At 38.4% G+C, this 11,183-nt stretch overlaps 1 protein-coding gene across 1 annotated transcript in view; it reads left to right on the top strand.

Moving 5' to 3' along the window:
• The first annotated feature begins 30 nt into the window (after window positions 1–30).
• Window positions 31–11,183, top strand: part of CPEB2 (cytoplasmic polyadenylation element binding protein 2) — a 49,053-nt gene continuing 37,900 nt past the window's right edge. The window contains exons 1-2 of the mRNA XM_009079250.1: window positions 31–240; window positions 2,170–2,448. Coding sequence (XP_009077498.1) covers window positions 31–240; window positions 2,170–2,448 — 489 coding nt within the window. The remainder of the gene's footprint in view (window positions 241–2,169; window positions 2,449–11,183) is intronic.

Genomic DNA, 11,183 nt, shown 5'->3' on the forward strand with positions numbered 1-11,183 from the left:
CCCCCTGACCCCCGCGGTGTCCCCGGAACAATGCGGCTGACAGCTCCGGCCGCGCCGCCTCCCCGGGCAGCTCCTTCCTTCGCCGGCCTCGGCCGGCGCTCGGCCGCGAAAGCTTCAGATGCCAAAGCTTCAGATGCGAAAGCTTCAGATGCGAAAGCTGTCACCGCGTCGCCTTTTCGGCGACTTGGGGTGACGGTGCTTGCATGTGTGTCCGAGGGCAGCGCAGTGTTCCAGGTTGTCGTAGTTCCGTGAGCGATTTTAATCGAGCGGCGTTAACGATCCCGTGTTAAAATGGAAGTTTACGTCTCTTCCTGGAACGAAATATTCACGATAAGAAATCAGAGAGAGGAAAATCCACGTTAATATAACTAGCTATTGCGTTATAAAGCCCAGCTCGCTCGGATCGCCTGCTCAGTTACAAAAGGTTGAAGTTATATATATTATGAAGTTATATATCAGGCCTTACTTTAATTATTTTTTTTCATTCTAGTGTTAAATTGTGTCAGTTCTAATCGCTTTGTGAAGCGTTTGTATTAGAACTGGAATCTCACATTAAGTGTGCCTTGCCAAGAAGTGATTTCAGTGCATCATGATTAGGAGCTGGTTGTGCTTAACATCCATAATAACCCTCTTTAAACAAATTCCAAAGCAATTCTCCAACAGTGAGGTGTACAGGAATTTTCTCTCACTTATAAGTTGTAGGTAAACTTAAGCAGTGCCATGACATCATAGCTAGCAGTATTAGAGGCTTCTTAACGTTTGGCATTATCTCTTAAGGTTTGTTTCACAATAGAGTGCCTGCCTCTCCCAGAATTCCAACCCAAGTATTCAAGTTTTACAACATAATTATCTATAATTATATAGGATGGGATGTTTTCCTGATTACTTGACCGAGAATGGGGTTAGTGGCTTTTTGGTTTGTTTTCTAGGGGGTGTGTTATAATTCTACCTTTCTGTCTTCAGAAAGTTCTGTTTTATCTAATCCATAACATATTGGCATGCTTTAAATTTTTAAGTTATTAGAATCGTGAGTTGAGGGTTGCTCACAGCTGAGCTTAGAGATAAAAGTACTGTCACTTCACAAAACTGAATTTAGAATTATCACACACACTCCCACCCCATTTCTATGTTTGAGAAAAAGCCTTTCCAAGAACAGTCAGATTTCAGAATTCTAAAGATAAATACAGTTCCTCACTGTCAGTCAGGCTCAGTGGGTCCACCTCTTGGTAGTATGACAACCACTTTAGGTCACTTTTTAGCACAAGTTGTGACTTAGGAATAAAAATTTATAGTTCTGTAAAATCTTCCTTCTAAAAACTGCTTCCATTTTCATATTAGAGAATATAGTGCACTTGTTAGATACAAGTGCATCTAGGTAGGTGTTAGATATACCACATCTAGATAAGGGGGGAAAAAAATCCTCAGGAAAACGCCAGTGCACCCTGCAGAATCCCACAGATTCATTACTCCAGAAATTACTCCAGAAATATTTGAGCGGTGGCTTCAGAATTAGGCGCTTTAATGTGGAAATGGTAGATAGCTCCTTCAAACAGATTCTCTGTGCAATAGCCAGTGCTCTTTTTGCTCTTATATGGTAATACTGAGACAATGATATTCAAAATACTGTGGGAGGGGGAATTAAATCTGCCATTTGAATTTTAATTTATAAATTTCTACTCAGTGGATTGAAAAACTACTCACTGAGTAGAAATTAGTATTAGGAAAAAAATACTACTTTAATAATAATTTTGAGGTGGCATCTTTGAAATTCTTGGTTATTTTTGCAGAGAGCTCACTCTATAATACCAAGTAATGTGTGGTAAACTGGTCTCAGGGTTTTTTAACATGGTTTTACACCCTGGAATTGTTCTTCTGGGCAGGTTTAAAAACTGCTTATAGTTACTAAAATGGTAAACTAAACTGTTTGTACAAGTACTGCAGGTTCTTTTGGGGGATGAGTGAGAGTGCTTTTGTTTTTAATGAAGCTGTGCTTTCTTCCTTGCCTCGGTAATTAATTTGCATGTTATCAGCAAAGAGTGGTTTGTAGCAATCTCTGCACGTTGCTTACTTGGTTGGTTGTTTTGGGGCTTGGGGGGGTTGTGTTTATTTTTAAGCAGAAAAACATTTCAAGTCTTTTCAAAATAGAATAAATCAATCTTTCTTTTTTAGCCTCTTCTGAAGCAGTCGCCCTGGAGCAATCAGAGTAGTGGCTGGAGCACAGGAAATATATCCTGGGGAGGAATGCATGGCAGAGACCATCGTAGAACTGGAAACATGGGAATTCCAGGAACTATGAACCAGATCTCTCCTTTGAAGAAGCCCTTTTCTGGTAATGTCATCGCTCCTCCTAAATTTACTCGCTCCACTCCATCACTGACACCAAAATCGTGGATTGAAGATAACGTTTTCCGAACTGACAACAATAGTAATACTCTCCTTCCTTTGCAGGTAAGGATGGTATGTACCTGGTGCCTTCCTAGTCTCACGTAGCACTTTGACTTTGTTCATTTTAAAGCAGAATTAAACAGTGGCTGCAGCACTGAGACATGACTTGAAAATTGTATATTTCTGTATTATTTTTTAGTCTTAACTTGTAACTAACCACAACATTTCAGTGTATTCAGCAATACATGATTCTCACAGTTAAATAAGAATATTGACTGTCAGGAAAGACACAAATTGTAGACACTGATGAAGCAATAAAATAAAGTATGTTTAATCCAGCAAGTATTTTCTGGCTATGGTAATGCTCATATTCCTATAAATGCCTTTACAACTCGGGATCTTGTTTTTGTTTGCTTGTCCCTGTACATAGATTCTCTTCTTAGATGGCTCTTGTCTCTTTGTCATGTTTACTTTTTACTGGTATGCTAGGCTGACCTTTTTCCTCCACATTTTAGCACCTTTTGTTTTGTCTGGAAGCCCTGTGATTTGGAAGTGTTGAACAGGAGGATATGATTTAGAACTAAAGATCTGGGTTCACCTCCTGAAATTTGCCAGTGACATCTTATGTGACTTTAGAGAAGTCACTTAACTCCAACCTCAGTAACCTCTTGGTAAAATGTTATTTTTCCCATTCTTACCTATATTCATTGAGTCGTTCCTTGGTAGTGGAGGCCTTTCATTTGTCATAATTGTGACCCCATTTGAGTTGATACAGCTGTAATTGTATAAATTAGCAATCTAAGCCTTATGTAGCTGTAGTAGTGGCAAAAGGGTACTCTTTGGGACCAGAGTTCCCACTGGAGTTCCTGTTTTTCTTACCATATTGCTGGTGGAGGTCCACTTGGCACAGGAGGATGTGTCCCGACTCTGTCCAGGTGAGCTCTGGTACTTGCACTGTTCTGGAAGTCAACATGACTTTTGGACATACCAAAATCCTGCTCCAAGTGTATGCGTTGGACCTGAAAAGTTAAGAGGATTTGACCATAGTGTGAAGAGTGGTTCCATTAAGTAGCCTTGCTAGCTGGAATATCATAGTTGAATTATCTTTTGTGTGGGTGGGAAAAAGGTGACATTCTTTAGGTATTATGGTCAGATTACAGATAAGTGGCGCTTTGCAGTGCGGGGCTCCAAAACTGGAATAATGACAGTAAACACTGAGATATGTCCCAAAGTTGTTAGCCTAAGGAACAGGTTTAAAAACATTAATGTCATCCTACATTGAAACCAGAGTGATGTATCTTTTGGGATTCATACGTGGCTAAGTACAAGTTGTGAATACATTTGCTCATTCAATATGCCTCACAAGTCAGTGGGACTATTACTTTGAAGTTGCAGAAGCTTCTACAGTGGTTGTCTAATATAGATAAACTCATTTTACGTCTAAGCAGGCATCGTGTGCGTTCAAGCTATAATGGAAATAATTTCTATGTAGTAGGGCAGGAAAGAAACCCTTGCAATTGAACTTTATAATAAATTGCATTAATGTTTCTGTTCAGGGAGATTTTTTAAGAGGTAGTGTCAGGGTGAGAAGTTGGGAATCTTAATTGTTGTTGGTCATGCCTGTGAGCATCAGAGCCACCAGTTAAATAGGCCTGTTTGGCTATACTTATGCTGTAGATCTGTCTACGCTTAAATCTTCCTGATGTGTATAAAGTCATAGTTGCAGAACGCAGTAAAAAATAATCCTCTTTGAAGGGTTACAGTGTTATCTACTGCTGTTGTGGAAACAGTAGGTGTTTCCATAAGTTACTTTGCTACCCTGAAATTTTATTCTTATTTTTCAGGTAGTACACTATTGTTATATGATGAATTCCTTGTGATGACTGTTACATTTTGCAAGTCACAATGAAAAAGTTAAATAGAGCTTGGAGCTTGTGCTTCTTTTCATCAGGACTTGAGTTGGCAATTGCAATGCTGTCAAACACCCATCTTACAAATTTGTACTGTGCTTGTCTCCTTCCATAAAAGGCTGTGGTATTTAGATAGAGGATTCTTAAAGATACAGTAGCAATTTCAGAAGATACTGAAAAAAGAGTATTAATTAAACTTCGTGCCCTTTGGAAAGTGCAGCACAGAAGCATTTATGTGAGCATAGAAGTAACCTCTTTCTTCCAAGCTTCCACAGAGCAAACGCATCTTAGCATGCACGTTGGATACATACTGCATCATTCACAGTTTGGCAGAATACTTTTCCACATGTTCACACATCTTGGTTTTAATTGCAGTAATCATTTTGCATGCAAAATTTTGTCCTCTGCCGTAGCAGGGCACAAAGCACCTCAACTCCGCACTTCAGCTAGCTCAAACTTAGCAGATAAAAACAGCTTAGAGAAGCCAGTGCCCTCAGTGGCTAACCTGGTGTAGATAATTAATGTTCAACTACCATTTTTTAAAATGCTGTAGGTTTTTTCTAAGTCCAAATAGCATTCAGCAGGGTCAGCTGCTCATCTCTTTTCTGTAAAACGTGCACCCGATGGAAACAACGTAAGCCAGAGAGGAATCATACGCAAATTCAAAACTTTGCCCTTCCATCAAATTTCTTTATTCTTTGGTGTTTGTATTGATGGGTGGTCGCCAGGATAGAACTGACATCAAGTCTGGTGAAAATAGTGTTTCTTGACATTCACATACCAGTGACAAATGTCATTACTGATAACTGAATAGATAAATACGTGTATTACTTGACAGGACGAAAGCAGATTTTCTGTACTTCCTAGTTAAAATTGAAACACCCCATGTGAAGTTAAGTTCACAATGGCCCTGTTAGTTGCAGCAAAACTGCTTTTGCTTGCAGAGGTTATGAAGGATGGCTCGGGATTGTTCAAAAGTTTGACACTTCGATTTGGTTTTATGTAGAAGTAATTAAACATCATGGCGACACTGATTGAAACATGAGCAAATTGAGCCTATAGCCAAGTTTTTCTTACATGACTCACTGTAAGAAACTTTTCCTTCTTCCTCAGGTATAAGATAACACAAACTGCATCAAATAAAATTTTCATAGACAAAATTGTATCTACAAGTTTTAAGTTCCACCATACTCCTTGTACCATTGTAGGTACTTCATTCTGGGAAGGGATTGTTGCCTTGTACCAGAATCATTAAAGGAACAGGTATTGACACCATGCAACTTAAGGATTTAATTGAGGAGCCTATTTCTCTCTCCTTAGAGAGAATCTAGGCTCCTTATTTAGATAATCTAATTCTCTAGAAGATCATACCTGGCACCACTGACCTTACACAGCCCCTGGGATTCCAGTTTAGGCACTTACGTTGCGTTTCAAGAAGTCAGACAATATGGATATTCTCTCTTATTCCCTGACCTAAAGTACAAAAAAAAAAAGAATGTAGGGTACAAAGCTAAAAATACATTTCTAACCCCAATAGTGGTATTTTTTCCCCAAAAAAGCATACTTCGGGCATTTCTGTGGCAAAACACAAGCACAGAAGTCAGTATTTTGTGTATTAATTTTTTTGATTTATGTTCCCTGGACGAGGAAAATAATTAATAATTTTTGGCCTTTTTTTAGATTGCAGTATCAGCTAACCCTATTTTGATGGCACACTTAATTTTTCTTACTGTCTTGCAAATAAGCTTACTAAAACCTGTTACAGCAGTTTAATAGCATACTTCAGTGCTCAACTGCTCTCATTCTAGTAAAAACACTGCATTCTATGAATATGAATTTAGTTTCTGCATCTCTTTTGAATTAAGGAAGTACACTGCGTGTCTGGAAGTTATTCACCTTGATTTGTCCTTCCTGTTTGTTGAAACAAACTGTGTGTGTAATGCTCATGGCCCTAAAAGCTGAGCTTTACTATTCTGTGTTTGAACGTAGCTCTCCAGCTGGGGCTTTTTATGGTAAAGTTCCATCTTGCACAAAGGCAAGTTTTTTCATTTGCCATTTATTTTTGAAATGTGCTTAAGTTTTGAAAGAAAGCAAATCAGTTGAAAAAGGAAATGAGGTTCAAGACTGTATGTCACAACAGGTGTTAGTTTTAGATAGTTAATTTAAGCTGCTGTCATGTCACTGCTGCCTGACAGTCACTTCCATGCGGAGGATTTCAGATTTTCAGTATGGCAGTTTCAGTGCAATGTAAGACAGCTTAACAGTGTAAATGGCTAGTCTAGATGACACACATACCTTTCAATATTAGGTGAAGAGCAAGTTGCTTAAGTTGGGTTCTTAATGCTGTGTTCAGACTCATAAATATGTGCCCCTTTCTGCAGAAGTGCTGTACTTTCGGCAGCAGATACTAAACTTGAAGGCATTGGGAGTATGTAGCTGCTAAGTTCTCCCAGTCCTCAGACTAGTGTAATTGTCCAAATGCTGATTTATAAGCCAGGCTTTACCAGTTTATTTTTACTAAGGCAATGCTATAACAGAACAGTTTCAGGATTTTTAATGCAGTAGGTTGATTGTCTGGGCCTGATTAAATAGCACACAAAAGCAGATACGGGTGTTTGGGGATCATACTGGGGATATCTCTAAGTGGAGAAAGCAGTTTGCTGCCATGCTTTTAACTTTAGGATTGTGACCTTCGAATAAATAGTATCAGGAGCTGCACAGATTAATGATTCAAAGGAATCAATTAGCAGGAAGTTTGTGGGACTTACCATACAAACGTTTTTATGACTTCATATGAACTCAGACTTTTCTCCTACTATTTAAATTTGCCTTAGTCATAAAGGTCATTCTATTAATGCAATACAAAATTAGAGTTAGAAAAATTCAGCAAGTGTTTAGGAGCCATGGTAGTATAGCAGTGATGTGTACTCTGAGTGGGTATCTCACCTTGGTCTGTCTGCCAGAGCAAGGTTGTTCTCTGAGTTAAAGTGATTATGTTCTCACCTAAGATGTGTCTGAAGGTGCATTTGCCACATGTGCTGCTGGTGTACTGCATTTAAGAACTCAACTCCAGACTGTATAGATATTTCTAGGTGCAGGGGGTGGGGAGTGAGGAACCTGAAGCTTGAATAGCAACTTCCCCTTCAAATGTCTTAGTTGTCCCTTTAGTTATTTCATTGAAGCTATTAATATACAAATTTTCTGGATTTGCCTCATAAGTCAAGCTTGTCACGACTTCAATCATCTCCATAATGTGTCTGCTTGTTTCCAGTTTATGCATGTATATGCTTGAGCTGAAGTACTCCAGTATGGATATAGTACATGATGTTGGGAAGTTTTTTGCTCGTTTTTAAATTGGGAAGTAGGTGTGTCTTTGCCACAGGACCTGTTCTTGGTGCTTTTTAGGCTCAATTTAGCTAGCTTACACAGCTGATTGTGTCATTTTAACTTTAAAACACTTTGTTGTCAGGTTGACCATTCACAGATGTCTACCAGATATTATAATCAATCTTTACCACTAATGACACCATGAAAAGTAAGCAGGCAATTTCATGAGTCTACTTTAAGCCTTCCTCCGTGCTCTATTACAGAGCTACAATTGTAGTTGTCATAGGTTTTCATATTAAGTTTCTCATTTATGCTAGTTATGGTTTCAGCAAGGGGCTTATGATTATAGTATGTCCTTACTAAAATGAGAATGACATGAAGTTTAGATGTTAGCAGAGATGGTATTTTGGAGTATGTAATGTACTTAATTGTTAGGTTATTACTGCTAACATTAACACTGAATATTGGATTTCAGGTACTTCTTAGTCCGAGTATTATTTAATCAGCTGCCATTTTCTAGTTTAGTCTTAGCACATTTTTATTCAGGGGTCAGTTTTAAGGTGAAGAAATGGAACTTGTTAACATAAAGGTTTCTTTAATTTAACTTTCGACAAACTCAATTCATCACGTCAAAGCTGCAAAGTGTTTTTTGCAGTCAACTAAGACTATACTTTAAACTGCCTGGAAGCATATTTATGACTTTTGACTCCCCATTGGATGGTGCTGCATTTCCTTAGAATATGAGGGACATGTAAAGGAGCCTATCTGAAGGATACAACAATTTACCAATTTTAATACCTGTGTTAGAAGTCTAATTTTTTACTTCAACGTGTCCTACGGATCAGTAGCTTAAAGCACGTGTCCAAAATTCAAAGCTGTCAAACTTCTTAACCATGAACATCTATTTTTAGTGTCTGTGGTTAAAGATTAGCAAAACTTTTCACCATTTAACAGCTTCTGTCCTTGTATTTGCTCTGTGCATAGATGACAATATATAAGCTTTGAGATGTGACTGCACTGAGTTTCTGCAAATGCTCGAACAGGATAATCTTTCCATAAATTGCATGGGTATATTTAGAAGTCCTAAATAGAATGTGCCAGGGAAAAAATGATTTGTTCAGCAGTTTTGTGTTGAAAGTTGCTCTTCAGAGGAAACTGCCCTCCTCCCCTTCATGCACATTTAGATGGATGGGTTGGGGACTTCTGAAATGAGCACTCTGTAGATGTATTTTGCATCACTTTCTTGTAAACTTTCTTACATAGCCTTAACTTCAACTTGAGGTGACTGTTTGCCACTTAGCCATATAGTTCTGAATCTGTGGGCAATTATACCAACCCACACATTTAATTCTTCTGTGTATGAATGTAGTTGTGATTCTGGTACTGGAAACATAGCTCCAGCAGGATTCAAATGTTTATACAGTTAAAAAGAAGTGAAAAAGCTAGTCTGAGAATTTGTATCACTTGGAAAAATTTAACCATCAGCTCTGGGGAAAAAAGCTAGCGTTAGGTTGTGACATTCCACTGAGATAGACCTTCTAACACAGCAAGAGTTCACTTGCTTCTTAGCACAGGACTGATGAGGCACCGAGCTGAGGGAAATGCCAAGTATTTTTAGGAATTCAGCCTTGACAAAAGGTGCTTTAGGAGTCAGGATGACAGAAAATTTGTATTAACATACCTGCTTATGTATCAATGCCTTTGTACTCCTGATTATCTGTAGTGTCATTATTTCAACGTGGCTGATAAGCAGTTATCTTCTAAAACAACCTGCAACTAGTTTTAAATCAACATGGAAATAGTCCCAAGAATTAGAACTATTTCCCTGTTGTTTTAAAGGTAGTTCTAGATTGTTTTAGAAGATAACTGCTTATCAGCCGTGTTGAAATAATGAAACTAAAGGTAGTCCTAATTCTTGGGACTATTACCACATGCATGGAGAGCTACCTAGAACAGTCATGTTCAGTTGGTAGTACTTTTTGTGCTTGTCCCAAAAATCAACTAAATTCATAATGAAAGTTCCCTTTCAACAGAATTTTCTAGAAAATCTTTGCTGATTTGTGACCTACATTATTGAAATGCTTTTAAGTTCTGCTTTGAAATGAAGACTTCATATTTGCGTAGAGGATAACTATGCTCTTTAAAGATATGATGTACATGAATGGGGAGCTCAAAGCAGTGTTTTAGCATTATAAAGCCTCGTTGCACAGAGATTAAAAATGAACCTTGCACCCCCAGGAATGGCTTACTCCTTTTGTGATTTCTAAATTTCAGGTAACGTTGCTTCATAGCTTGCAGTTCATCAGTGTGAATTGGCATAGAGATTAAAAGTTTGAATCACTGATTGCCAAGATATTATCCAAACTCACAAGTGGATAGTGTGATGTGTGGATAGTGAGATAGCAGAATGCAATTCCCATGTTTAAATCCTGCTTTACTTCAGAGTATTCACAACATTGCTATGGTATTTGGTGCCTGCCTATCAGATGTTACCACTGCCAGAAATTAATTAATACAATTCAAGGAAACAAATGGTTTTGATTTTTGAAAAAAAAAAAAAAAATTCCTGTTTGTAGACATGTAGAGCTTTCTACAGTGTAAAGAGGATGGGGAAAGTGTATTATTTCTTCTGCTTCCGGCAGCACAAGACCTTTCACTTTAGATACCCAGAATTTACAAAATAGAGTGATGCAAGGGTGAAATTAGAATCACTGCACTGTGTCACCCAGTGGAGCAGTTTACGAATGAATCGCAAACACCTTACATGTTTTAGTTTTCCATTACTCTGTAAGATCTAGGACCAAGTTTTAGGAATTAACCGTGATAGAGCCCTTTCTTACAGGCTTCTGCTCTCCAGAGCATAGTTAAGTCTATAATATTGACCATTTTCCAGATAGTCATGTGTTATCTCAGCCTATATGTATGTAGCAATGATCAAAAATAAGTAAGAAAATCTGTAGTGAGACTGTAACAAAGATAAAATACTCAGTTTTTATCAGTTCCCCTGTCAGCTACAGAGGTAGCAAAGCGTGTTTTCTGTTTACTCAGCACTGGTTTTTGCAAGAGCACTTATTACCTACCAAATTCTGCCTTAGGCTGAATTTAAGACTTCATTAACAATCCTGATGAGATGCCTTCTGAATGCTAGGGGACAGTGGGGAACAGATCCAGCTTTGCCACTGCTCATACCTTCTGTAGAAAACAAGTTTGCTGTGGTAAGCAGGTTCTTTTCATTGTGCTGTTGAGAAACAAACCTGTAAGGGCATGGAAGCATATTAGTCACTTCTTCAGACAACTAGAGAACTGAATGAAAGCCAGCGAGTCCCAAAAGAAAGGTTGTTGTCAACCAGAGTAGTGCTGGTGACTTGCTGGCACTGTAACCAGGTTCAAGATGACAAAGTGTCGGTGGCATTTGGTCTGGGATGTGGCAGGAGACAAGAGAAACCTGCTTTTTCAGTTTATCATTAAAATTGTCTGGGGGCTTCCAGAAAGAAAATACAAGATCTGATCAAATGAATGTAACAGATTGCTTACCCTACAGGAAGCCATTGCTCTTTATAG

Source organism: Acanthisitta chloris, unplaced genomic scaffold, assembly GCF_000695815.1.
Source record: "Acanthisitta chloris isolate BGI_N310 unplaced genomic scaffold, ASM69581v1 scaffold7367, whole genome shotgun sequence".
NCBI lineage: Eukaryota > Metazoa > Chordata > Aves > Passeriformes > Acanthisittidae > Acanthisitta > Acanthisitta chloris.